The sequence below is a fragment of the Oratosquilla oratoria genome, chromosome 11 (assembly GCF_046742065.1).
Source record: "Oratosquilla oratoria isolate Oo_2021 chromosome 11, ASM4674206v1, whole genome shotgun sequence".
In the NCBI taxonomy this organism is placed as follows: domain Eukaryota; kingdom Metazoa; phylum Arthropoda; class Malacostraca; order Stomatopoda; family Squillidae; genus Oratosquilla; species Oratosquilla oratoria.
In genome coordinates, this window is record NC_134787.1 from 45,109,362 (window position 1) to 45,122,675 (window position 13,314).

The window sequence follows — 13,314 nt, forward strand, 5'->3', positions numbered from 1 at the left end:
AGTGGATACAGTGTCGAAATTATGAGCAGGTGACCATGAGCACAATTCCTGGGACCTGCTGCATGCTTCTTGCATTGCTTCCTGACAGCCCTGGCCAGACAGGGAGACAACCCAAGAACTGGCTTGTCCTATCCTACTAGGGGTTTTACACTTTCCACCTTGTGGGAGTGGGATGATGAGTTATTAGTATTGTGTGTGTGTGTGTGTGGAGGTGCAAAGATAAGAGGGAGGGAGGAGGGTGGAGGGGAGTGGAATATATAGGAAATGGAATGGGTGGGAGTGGTTTCTATGCCTTTCTTTTTGGCTACCCCCCGTGTAGGGGGAAAAAGCCTTTGGTATATGTATGTGTGTGTGTGTGTGTATTTACCTAGTTGTATTACACGGGAAGGGAGCTATGCTCATGGTGACCCATTTTTGTATCTTTCAGCATCAATTTTTTTTTTTTTTTTTTTTTTTTTTTTTTTTTTTTTTTTTTTTTTTTTTTTTTTTTTTTTTTTTTTTTTTTTTTTTTTTTTTTTTTTTTTTTTAAAATCTTGAATAGTATTTGCACACACTTTCTTTATCGAAGTTATTCCAGATATCCAGTACTCTGTGTGGGAAGCTATTCTTTTTCCGATCTCTTCTATAGTTATCCTTTTTGAGTTTCTTTTCATGACCTCTTGTTTTTCTGTTGTCATTTTTTAGTAAATCATTCCTATCAAGGATTTCCATTCCTTTCATGATGCTAAATATAGTCAGTAGATCACCTCTTTCTCTTCGCTGCTTTAGTGTTGGTAGTTCCAATTTCGATAAGCTTTGTTCATATGTTAATTTGGAAAGAGCTGGTGCCAACTTTGTTGTTGCTCTCTGTATTCTTTCTAGTTTCCTAATATTCTTTTTAGTACTGGGTGTTCATAGTGTCACTGCGTATTCCAGTTTAGGTCTAATCAATTTAACTAATATTTTGTTTATATGTTTATCCAGTGTCATGTCTTTGCTGATTATAACTCCAAGGTACCTTTCCGATTGCACTTTTTTTTATTTCTTCTTCATCAATTTTATAATTTTTTGAAATTCTGTTTTTACTTTTTCCAAATTCCATTATGCTACACTTCTTGATATTGAAGTTCACTTCCCACTTTTGAGTCCATTTCCAGATTTTGTCCAGGTCTGATTGTAATGAATCACAGTCCTCTTCTGTTCTTACTTTCTTCAATATTTTTGCATCTGTGAAAAAATTCATATAACATTCAACTCCTTCATCCATGTCATTTATGTATATGTGTGTGTGTGTGTGTATATATATATATATATATATATATATATATATATATATATATATACATACATATACATATACATATACTGTATATAATCATTCCCACACATTTATTTGTCTTCCTTACTCCATAAAATATTACCACCTCCCATTTCTGCATTCTTGGCTACATGTGACCCTAAATATTTAAAGGTTTTGGCAGCTTATTGGAGCCTTTTCAAGTACAGAGATAAATATACAAACTTTTAGATATATACAGGTCTAGGAAAGGGTTGAGAAGGGTCATAGAAGGTCATGTAGTTTGAACAATTCAGATGTGATCTGTTTCACCACAAGAAATGAATTAATTATTGGTTTTGGAATGCTGAGAATTCCCTCATTCTATTCTTTAGTATTTGCCACTTTGAATAACTGCTGCTGGTGCCTCCAGACACATCCTCCTCAATGTGTTGGAATCCCATATAGTTAACTCGGCTTATTCCATTCTATTAGATGGTGTTATCCAGTGTTACATGTGCTAGTGGTGGTATTGTTATGCTCTGGACTCTTCATCTTGAGCAGTCTTGGATTCATTAGTTAATAAGATTACCATTGAAATAAACTATTGTGTAATTTGGACACAGATTAGGGAATGGGGTTCACCCTGAGGAAGTCTGAGGGATGATAAGTGGAAGTTTGTAAAGGCTTTTGAAGTTTTGATTGGTAATTATGTAAAACTTTCCTGTGTTGAATTTGTCATTTTAAATTATGTTATTTTTCTTTCAGATTATGTGTACTTTGAAACGTCCTCAACATCACCGTATCAAATAAGAAGAATAGAAGAGTTGAACAAGGTAATGTACTTTAGTTTTCATAGATGTTCATATATATTTTTATAAATGATTAATTTTCTAAGAATGGTCATTCTTTAACTCAAGGTCCTATTTCATCCTCTCGTGAACTAATTGGTATATATTTTTTCTGGCCAACCAGAAAGATTCAAGCAATTGAGAATAACTGATGAAGGTTAGCCTGTAGATGATATACATTGTTTGTGTGGATTTCATCTGGCTCTTGCTAGATATTAAGCTCAGGGAAATGATTAGTTGATTACCCTTTTACTTAAATGAGTGGTGATGCAGAAATTAATAAAGTAGGCTGACAGCAACCAGATTAAAAAGTGTCACCTGGAGGTTGTGAATGGATAAAAGATTGATGTGGCATGTCTCTTGTCTGCTCTGTAATTTTTTAAGAGGGACAAGGAGGGGAGTTGCCATGTAATAAGTGAAGGTAAACCAGTTCCCTTCATTGAGTTCTGCAGTACAAGCATTGTGTCTTACGACATTGTCTTTAACATGAGCAGTGTGGCAGGGGATAAGGATGCCCCTTAATCCATGAGGTGCTGAAATGAGAGGGGACATAAAATGGGTTGATTAATTACCCTGAGTTTCACAAAGTGAGGACCCTGCAGCCCCACCGTGGCTGTTAATATATTAGTATGTGATTGTTTCTCTGTCGATGGCTGAAAGTGGTAAAAGGAGTTGTTGCCAGTTGTCATGTCACCATATGTGAAAGTGTAAAAAATATAGCTGAAGCGGATATGAAATCTTGGGTATGCTTGGGATACAGAGTAACAAAGTCCTCAGGGCTACACCTGATGAAGGTAAAGGCATTGATGGTTTTGGAAATGGGCACTTTCTCTGGCCATCTCGCAGGAACGGCATATGCAGATCACCATCATTGGCCCCTGGGTTTTAATATGTATAAAGTTGGTGTGTTTTTACTTGGCCACCCACATATAAGGGGGGAATGTATGTGGGCATGTCATATCATATACAACATATCCAAAACATGGGACCTCACATACAGTACACTTGACAGTGCCAACCAGTACACAAATAATGCATAGACACTTAAATTAGTCATTAAGAAATGAAAAGAGACAAAGCCCACATGAAAGTATGCTTGTATCCATGTGGAAGGATGGAAAATATATACAAATTAAAAATTAAGACTGAATGTTATATTCCGGTGTCTCCATGTGTTTGTAACTTCTTGATATGTCTGAATCTGTAGATATCAAAGAGAATTGGTTTGCTATAATTTGAAAACCAACAATATTTGAATAATTTATGCTTTAGGAAGAAGTTCTTCCTTAGTGAGAACAAGGTCACTTTCAGACAATTAAATTCTATTCCCAGTTATTATAATACAATGTGGGTTTGAGTTGATAATCCACTCACCTTTATTATCATTGTTTTATTTGTTTGTTTATTTTTATTTATTTATTTGTTTTTTTCTTCTCCAGTTTCAACATTTTCCTTTCCTTGTAATAATGTTTGTGCTTGGCCAGGTGCATTAATTTTGTGCACCATTTTACATAATCCCTGACACTCATGATCCATGGAAATCCTTTTGCCAATAATCAGAAAAACTTGTCTTTCCCAGTGCTATTGTTGGTCGTCAGTATTTGTCATTTTCCCACTAGAGAATAAGTAATGTGTAAAACTATTTGACAGTTATGTATAAACCATTGAATAAAAATGCTCTCACCATTCACATGTGTAAGGTTTTTATTAAGATTAAAAAAGATATAATTCACATAAAAACCAAGTTGATGCTGCAACCTATATACAAGGTTTATGTAACTGTTGACTAAATATGAAGTTTGGGAGGATTAGACATGAGTATATTTCATTTTTTATTTTTCACATGTCAGTCTGTTTGTTCCCAGTTTTGAACCCAATTTTTAGTTTTATGGTTGTATACCATGCTACAAGATATATAAATATTATTTAAGTACACACACGTATGCTTGCATGCCCATGTGCTGTGTATGGTTATGTAAAAGGCTGAGGGATATCAGCCAAGCTCTTCTAAGGTTACAGCACCTATACATACCTCATATAAGCTGAACATTCTACACTCTCTGCCATAAAGAACTGAATGAAATTTTGTAACTGAAACATGAAACCAGTGACCTAATACCCACAAAACTGTATGAATTGATCCATTCGAAATATGGTTTAATGAAATGTAATTACAAATATGCGTTGGTGTGTCCAAAATGAATGAGAGATATTGGAGTCCATTTCAGAACAAACAAATAGAATCTGGAACTTTTTAATTTTGCTCATAATTTAAATGAATTTTGTGGTGCAAGGACGATATGGTCTACAAAAGAAAAATTAAATTATTTCAAGTTCAGCAATAATATCAGAAGTCTTTAGATTCTTGGGTGTGATCTTTTTCTACTATGATTATGGGTATGCTATGCACATTTCAGCTCATTAGTACCTTTGCTGGTACTCAAACATTTAAGGCACCTTAAAATTTATATACTTTATTTCCTCCATATAAGTTATATAACTTGGCATCAGTGATGAATATGCACAATTTTTCTGTTGGTATTTCACCAGCAATAACCTGCACTTCTTTCATTGGAGAATATCACATCAAAGAGGTGGAGTCAGAGGTGATAAAGATTAAGATAGAACAGAAGGATGGTATTTGTTAGAAATTGTAATTTATCTATTTATTTATTATTATATATTTTATTTATTTAATTTTATTTATTTTATTTCATTTCATTTTATTTATTTATTTTTTATTTCATTTTATTTATTTATATTTTATTTATTTATTTATTTATTTATTTATTTATTTTTGAGAGAGAGAGAGGAGATTAGCCTCCAGTTGTGAAAGAATGCTGCATGACTGGTCCATAGGGATGTCACAACAATCGTAAAATGTTAACCGTATAAAACTTCTGCAGTCAGTATCCCATAGAGGGTCTGCAAGTGTTGGAACTAATAGATGGATGTCAGACAGAAGTCTCCCTGCCACCCATCATTAAAACTTGTCAACACCCTCACATCCATCTGGAGGTCCCCAAGGGGCAGACTTACATTGTGGATTTTGTTCAACAGATGAACTGGAGTACTTGCTCAATGTTAGGGATGGATGGACAGACCCAGAGTCTATTTCTTTTTTGGTCAAAAGATGAACTGGAGCGCTTGCTACATGCTCAACTTTAGGATGGACGGACAGGCAGTAATTTTTTTCTTTCTTTCTTTCTTTTTTCTTTTTCTTTTATTTTGATAATCAGGAAAATGGTTGCAGAGTAAAACTTGCCGAGAACAATGTCAGATACCAGCGAGATGGTCCTGTGAGAAGTACCCATCTTCACACACAGTCAATTTCCTTATCTCCATTTGGAAATTGATCCCCAAGAAGCTGACACTAGGTTCTTTTGACTGGGCCTAAGATCTCAATCACTCTCATCTGTATAACCTCCACGCTTGAACATGAGAGATTTGGCAACAGTTGTCATACTATTTTCTGCTGTTACAGAAACCGTCCCCTCATTAATTCAATACAGACATCAGTCCAAGGTTTCTTCCCAGAGCAATCAATGGGAGCTCCCAAGGATCATTGCTGGCTGTTGTGGCGCTGTGGGTTTTCAGTCGCTGGAACTCAGTGCAGCAATAGGTTGACTACAGCTTGGATCCTTTTCACTTTATGTTCATAACACATTCAGAATATTACTCAGAAAGTGGAATGTGGACATTGACCAGTTTATCTGTAATATTATTCACACTTTAGATTGTCTGGTGCTAGATGAGGATTGCATATCAATAGAAGAAGTAGCTCAATGTGCAAGTACATCTTGATATGCACTATGCCATGTGACCTCAGGGATGTTAACTATGAAGCCAGTTATACTGAGAATCTTACAACAGTGAAAGATTCTACATAAGTACTTATTTTGTTTCTTGCCAAAAACAAAAAACTTAAAAAGAGGGAGATTGTACAAGGAGACCTCTTATGCATTATGACATGTGACCTTGAGGTATTGACCAAGAAGACAGTTTATACTTAGAATCTTTTATCATTGGAAGATTTTGCAAGAATACTTCTTTAGTTTCTTGCCAAAACCAAAGAACTTAAAGAGGAAGATGGGATCAAATACAAGGAAAAAACAGAATTATGATATGGTAAAAAAGTAAACCTTTATCCTTGTGTACATCTGTACATGTTCCCTTCATTGCCTAAGATTTGGGAGCCTCTGGGAGGCCATGATCCACTTATTGATTACATGTGCCAACTACTGACGCAGCTATTAATGAAATGTCCCAGAAATGCTCATATACTCCCTTAGGTTGTCACAACTAAAGTTTCATTCTGTAGCTACAGTAAGTCCTTGTTATATGGTGCATATGCGTTCTTGAAAACCTTATCACACATTGAAATTACCATATACCAAACCCATCATAACACGTAATAATAGGATATGGCAAACGTACCTTCTACCTGCTCTTTCCTCTTCAAAATATCTAGCGGATACCGTATCTGTGAATTTTTCTTACCACAAATAGAATCGAGGGTAGGAATGACCAAATATCGTAACCGTGAATTTACTGGATAAAGAATTACCGTATAAGGAGGACACACAGTATTTCAGTTTCCAAATATTATACCATAATTGAAAAATAAATGAAGCTGATATTGGAGTGAGTGCCAAAACATATCCAGGGAGAATTGTTTGAAGCATGACGTAACTGCTGTATCCTGGCAAAAAGATGTGCCTGTCCTGAAGAAAGCTGATGTTCAAGAACTGAAAAGAAAACTTTACTCAACATTGGTAAGCATTTTTCAGTTAACAGTCAATATTGCACAAGTTTACAGTAACCTAAGGCTAGAGAATATTTTGCCAAAGACATTCCAGTGGCTGTTGCTTGATACCTGGAAGCTGTGGGTCACCAGCAGGAGAAACCTGGGGCATTGGATTGATGGGTTGTTCCAGACAGATCCATCCATAACATGAGAAGACCTGATTGATGTAGTGAGGAATCAGTTCAAATTTAAAATGGAACAAATTCCATAGAAAATGTACATTAAAACTTTTACTGCCCAAAGTTTTCCCAGGGTACGGTACTTAAAAGGCAGCTTGTATGTGAAAAGTTTGATAATGGATTCCATGAAAAGGACCCATTTAGAGAGCAAGTAAAGAAGATTGATCAACACCGGCCTGACATTAGTGAAGTGAAGGTTGAGAAGGGAAGAAAGAAATACGAGTACATGACTGTACTTGCCAAGTGTATAACATTGACACAAGGCATGGAAATGCTGCCCCTGAAAGTGGGTTTTCTATTAAGTCTGTTCTTGCAGTCCATGGTCTGAACCTTGAAGAAATGCTCATTGATGTGCAGGCTGTGTTAATTTCATTGTGTTAGTGCTGGTGGTGTAATGCATGCTCCAAATGCATCAGTCTTTTGAAAGTTGAGACATGCCTACCAGCAATGTCTGAGCTTAAAGCTAAGGGGAAAGCAAAATATAAGTTAGAAAACAAAATAGAAGTGAAAAAAAAAGATAATATAGAGCAAAAAAGAAATCAGAAGGGATCAAAGAAATGGAACAGATATTGAAGTCACATTGAGATTTGTTTCCAATCAATCCATCAGTTGTTGCCTCGAGTTTCAACAAGCAGAAAATCTGTACTGTAGGATGGGGTAATTGGGCCATCACTGGGGTAAATGGGCCATATAAAAGTTATTCACGCATTAAGAATTATGTTACAACTGGTAAATAAAATTCTGGTAAAATGGAGGTAGGTATTTATTCAGGGTAAAAGTGAAATCTTTTAAAACCAATTTAAATTAAAAGTGAATAACTTTTATATGGCCCATTTAACCCCCCCCCCCAGTGATGGCCTGATTACCCCATCCTACAGTAGTCCAACAGTGGCTGGCAGTAGTCCCTGGAACCTCTCACAGATGTCACTGAAAATAAACCTTGGACAGTTGTCTGTATTGTATTACGGTGGGATTGTTTCTATGTCATGGGCTCAAAGTGGCAAAGAGAGGAGAACGGTTGTCAGTTATCAGCTCTCCATGTGTGAAAAAATGTAAGAAATACAGTTGAAGTTGATAAAGAGAGGTGGGCTCGGTGGTGCCTGTTACTCAAGGTTGCACATCCTGATAGAGGTGAAGGGGTTGATGGGTTTTGAAAATGGGCAACTTTGCTTTGGTCCCTCTGGTTTTCCTAAGTGTAAAGTCTGACAGGTTTACAGAATGCTCAGGCATAACTTAGATAAATTTATGGATAGGGATTATAGGTGGTAATGGACATGGAACTGCCTAATGTAGGCCGTATGGCCACATGCAATCTCTTCCATTCTTATGTTCTTGTAAATTGCCACTGGACTGGGGTGGGGTGACATATCTGGGGAAGGCTATTCTAAGCAAGATAAATGGAAGTTTATATTAACTGGAACTCTAATACTGTTCAAAAGTACTATTTGATGTTTTAATGGTGTGGACACTATTGTGCTTTAAATTTTGTGGTACTTGAGGTAGTTTTTGTTTAAAATTTGCCTGTGAAGAAAAACAGTGCACTGAAAGACCTCTGCTTTTGACTTCAGTTATTTGTTGTAACACTTAACTGGTACAAACTACCGAAATTTGACTTTAACAAAATTATTTAATTATATATTTCTTTCTTTATGTCTTAGTTATTTATTATTTTCTTGCCTTTTGATAGTTAATTCATTGTTGACCTATTAGAAAATAGTTGAGTACAAGAAGTTAATTGTCCCCATCAGTTAATAAATTGAGAGCATGGAATAATGAACTATCTAAATTGCTGCAGCATTGCAGCATGGGTTTGGAAGGATTCATTCAAATTTTACGTTTGTAGATTCTGTCCATTTCCTCTTCCATGTTCTCTTCATCATAACATTTTCCTATCTTCCTCGCCTTGCTCTTCCTTCTGCTGATAATCCCTCCTCTCTCCGCTCCCTCCCTTCCCCTTCCTCTTTACACTCTCTTTCATTTGTCCATGTCGTCTCACCAGTCCTCTGCCATTCTTCCTCTCCGCCTATTCTTCATCTACCAGCAACACCCCCCTCCCCCAGCTTTCTTTATCTCTTTCCCTCTGCTCATCCCACACGCTTCACCTCCCACTCGCTTGGTCACTTGCCTCTTTTATTCTCAAGTCTTATGATTCTCCACTCGCCCCCCTCCCCCCCTCCTTCGCTTCCCAGTCACTCTCATCCCGCGGTCTATTTTCGTTTTGTCCATTTCTCCCTTTCCCTTACTCTTCGTGTCTTCTCTCCTCCTCCTCATCTCCCCCTCCTACTCTCTCCCCTTTCCCCTACTCTTCATATCTGTCATTTCTCTCTCCTTCCTCTCTACTCTCTCCTCTACCCAACCCCCTTTCCCTTATTCCTCATACCTGCCATTTCTTTTTCCTTTCTCCTCTCCCCCTCCCCCTCTTCCCCTCTACTCTCCTGTCCTCTCTTCTCTCTACTCTCTCCCCATTCTCTTATTCTTCATGTCTGCCATTACTCTCTTATTTCCTCTCTCTTCTCCCCCTCCTTTCTCCTCTACTCTCTTCCCTTTCCCTTACTCTTTGTCTGTCATTTCTCCCTCTTTGCTGTCACCACTTCTCGCGCCGGTCTTTTCTTCCCCGCTGTTCGTTCTCTTCTCTCTCCTCTCTTGTTTCACCTCTAGTCTTCTCTCCCCGCTCTCTTCTCTCTCTCTCTCTCTCTCTCTCTCTCTCTCTCTCTCTCTCTCTATATATATATATAATATATATATGCCCAACCCGTCCCTTTCATTCTGTGTGCTCATTCTCCTCCCATTTCTCCCATTAATTCCGTTAGCCCTTTTACTTCATCTTTTCTCTTCATTCTTCTTTCCCCCCATTCTTTTTTCTCCATTCCTTCCTTCCCTCCTTCCTTCCTTCCCTCCCTCCTTCCTTCCCTCCCTCCTTCCGTCATTCCATCCCTCCTTCCTTCCTTCCCTCCCTCCTTCCTTCCCTCCCTCCTTCCTTCCTTCCTTCCTTCCTTCTCCTTAGAGAGTATCGACTGCCTAAGTTTTATGCCGTCAATATTTTAGGGACTTGGATGACGCTCCGACAGACCAATCCCGCCTTCCACCTCATTTAACCCACCCCCCTCTCCCCCTCTCACATCTCCCGCCCTCCTTCCCTCTTCCAAGCTATCTGCCCTCGCCCCTTTCACATCTCGGATCTTTCTCGTGTCCTCGACTTGCCTCCCCCCCCCTTAGTCCTCTTTCCTGTTATCACTTGTTTCTCGCCCCCCCCCCCCGCTTTCACCCCACCGTGTTTCCCCACATAACTTTGACACCCCCCCCCTCTCTCTCTCTCTCTCTCTCTCTCTCTCTCTCTCTCTCTCTCTCTCTCTCTCTCTCTCTCTCTCTCTCTCTCTCTCTCTCTCTCTCTCTCTCACACACACACACACACACACACTCACTCACTCACTCACTCACTCACTCACTCACACTGCTTACCTACCTATCTTTCGCTGTCTTTCCCCCGTTTTGTGTCCCAACTTTGCTTTGCTTCTCCATATTACCACCCCTCCCCCTCCCCCTCCCGTTATCTCACTTCCCATCATTCCTTCCACCAACCATTGCACAGGACAAAAAATAATAGCTGAATGTTCAAATCACTCGTCCACGGATCATTCTTGACTTTATCAATGATATACCTGTGGAATGCAATTTGTAGGCCGGTGACTCATTGTCATAGCAGCTTCCGTAGACCGTTAACGGGCAGGGGAGAGCGTCAGTATGCATCAACAAGAGGTTTTGTTCTTCCATCCTTAAGTTCCCGTACCAGCTTGGACTTGTGAACAAAACAACTTCCTCCTCCACCCACGCCCTTCCACATTTACCATTTCTATTGCTCGTCCACTTCCCCTTCCCTGTTTCGTGTCTTGTTATTCCTTGTATTTACTCTTTGTATTTTCCCTGTCCACCTTATGCTCCTTGTTCCATCCTCCCCTCGTGTGTGTGTTTGTGTTTGACCTAGTTGTGGTAAACAGGAGTGCCATTATTTCTGCCGTGATATAATGTCTACTTTAATTGAAACGAAAAAAAGACCGTACGCTACACATTTTTTTCCGTCGGGTGGTGCATCTGTTCGTAACATTCCGTTCATAATTAGCGCCTGCCTTAAATGTATAATCAGGCTAGAATGATGGCTAACGGGCAGGGTTTTGAAGTGCAAAGGAAAAATATTCCGACAAGTCTTTCTTTTGGTTCGGGAATGAGGGTTTTTACTGTATATGTATATTAAGCGAAATTTGCATGCACGAACGCGCGCACGCACACACACACACACACACACACACACACACACACACACACACACACAAACGGAGATTACTCGTCTAACCAACTATGATATTATAAAATCTGTGACTTTGAAAAGTAAAGAATTTAGGCAAGTCGTTGGAGACCTGTTGCAGGTCGACCTAGTTGATGGTTTTCAAATTTACCCTGCCTGATGTGGCAGTCCCGCAGCTGAATAAAATCGTCTGGCGTTAACGTCTAACACTTCGGGATCTTGGAATGACGTTAGTGATATTTAACTGTTTGTTTATCACAATATGTTAACCGCTGCACTTAAAAAAACGTTCCCCTCCCCATTACCTTTGATACGGTAGCTTGATCTATATTGTGGCTTGTGGCTGACGATTTCAACCGTGGACGGCTGGACTCGAAGGGACTCGAGTCGGCCCCAGAACTGAATAAAATTGTGGTGTTTGCGGGAACCACGAGTCTTGTGTTGAGATCCCAGGAGAGGTGGTTCGTACCTTTAGCCTCCTGGTTCCACTTCCCAGTATTCTAATGGTTGAAGCCCCTTCCACACGAGGCCACAGGCCTCCCACAGCTGAATAAAGTCGCTAGGCTTTGGCGTGTGTCGGCGCAGTTGACGAGTTAGTTGTACGTACGTACATGCATATACCAAAGGCTTTTCCCCCCTTACACGGGGATAGCCAAAAAGAAAAAGGTATAGAAATCACTCCCACCCATTTCATTTCCCATATATTCCACTTCCCTCCACCCTCCTCCCTCCCTCTCTCCTATCTTGGCACCTCCTCTTACGAGTTAGTTGTAGCTGGAGGAAATAGGTCTTGTTCAGTCGAGGGGGTAGACGCGATCGATCCTTTGTTGAGCCAAATAGAACGGTGTGATGTCAGTCAGAACAACGTTTATAAAGGGCGCCTTCATAGGGAAGGGATTCAGATGGTGTGATTTAATTCAGCGGTGGTGCAACATTTCGTGCAGTGGATAGTGCAGACCTTGTCAAACTTGGTTGCTCACGGTTGCCATATTTTTATTAGTAATTATTATTAGTATTATGAATATAAACAATAATTTCAAAGGCTCAGCCAGTCTTCTCGACATTGCCAGTGGCCACTTGGCGCTTTGGATGTTGCGTGCTGAGGCAGCGTCCACACCTGTCGCCAGCATGCGACGAACATGCGGACCTACGTCCTTCTTTGAGTACGAACCTGGACGCGCCGCCAGTTGCATATCTGTAGTCCAGTTAACGTAGACAACGACTTCGTGGACGTGGCTAAAGTATGCAACAGGATAACGGTCGGTTTGAAGGGCATAGGCTGCAGAAACGAGTATTTATAAATGGTAGTGCACCAACGTCTTTTTTTCGATCAATATGAATTATAAGGGATTGGAAAAGAACGGAGTTAAACAACTGTTAATATCCGAATCATAATAAATCACAAGAAATTGAAGGAAAAGAAATCTGTACGGCGTCTACACGGGCCGATTCTCGCCTTTTGCTGTAAATTTGAATAGCTGGTAAAAGACTGCTTGCAACATTCTAAGAACACTTCATCAATCAATCTAACATTCGTAAAGGTTTAGCTCATTTCATTTCAACCATTCAGTTTCTTAACATATGACGCAAAGGTAATTTGACTTCTGAATACTGAAAAAGAGAAACGAAAGATTGGAACTGGCGTCATTTCTACTTAAACGAACTCACAACGGTAGAGGAGAATCAACCGAGACTCGCTCGGTATAATACACGCTGCCTAAGACTTCGAACTTATTGGCGAAGAGGTGGACAGATTCCACCCAAAGAGAATGCCCGTCCCTACCGACGGGGGTGCCACGGTAATGAATAAACATAACCTACTAGCAGCCAGGGTAAAAGAGAGAGAGAGAAAGAAAGAAAGAGAGGGTAGTACCGGGCAGGAAGGGGTCATCCAAGATAGGTCATGACCTCAGTGCCTAGGA

General features: G+C 39.5%; 1 protein-coding gene across 15 annotated transcripts in view; it reads left to right on the plus strand.

Moving 5' to 3' along the window:
- Window positions 1-13,314, plus strand: part of MTA1-like (metastasis associated 1-like) — a 302,424-nt gene that overhangs the window by 26,418 nt on the left and 262,692 nt on the right. For all 15 annotated transcript variants that reach the window (XM_076192744.1, XM_076192742.1, XM_076192745.1 and 12 more), the window contains exon 2: window positions 2,024-2,091. In XM_076192744.1, the coding sequence (XP_076048859.1) occupies window positions 2,024-2,091 (68 nt within the window). The remainder of the gene's footprint in view (window positions 1-2,023; window positions 2,092-13,314) is intronic.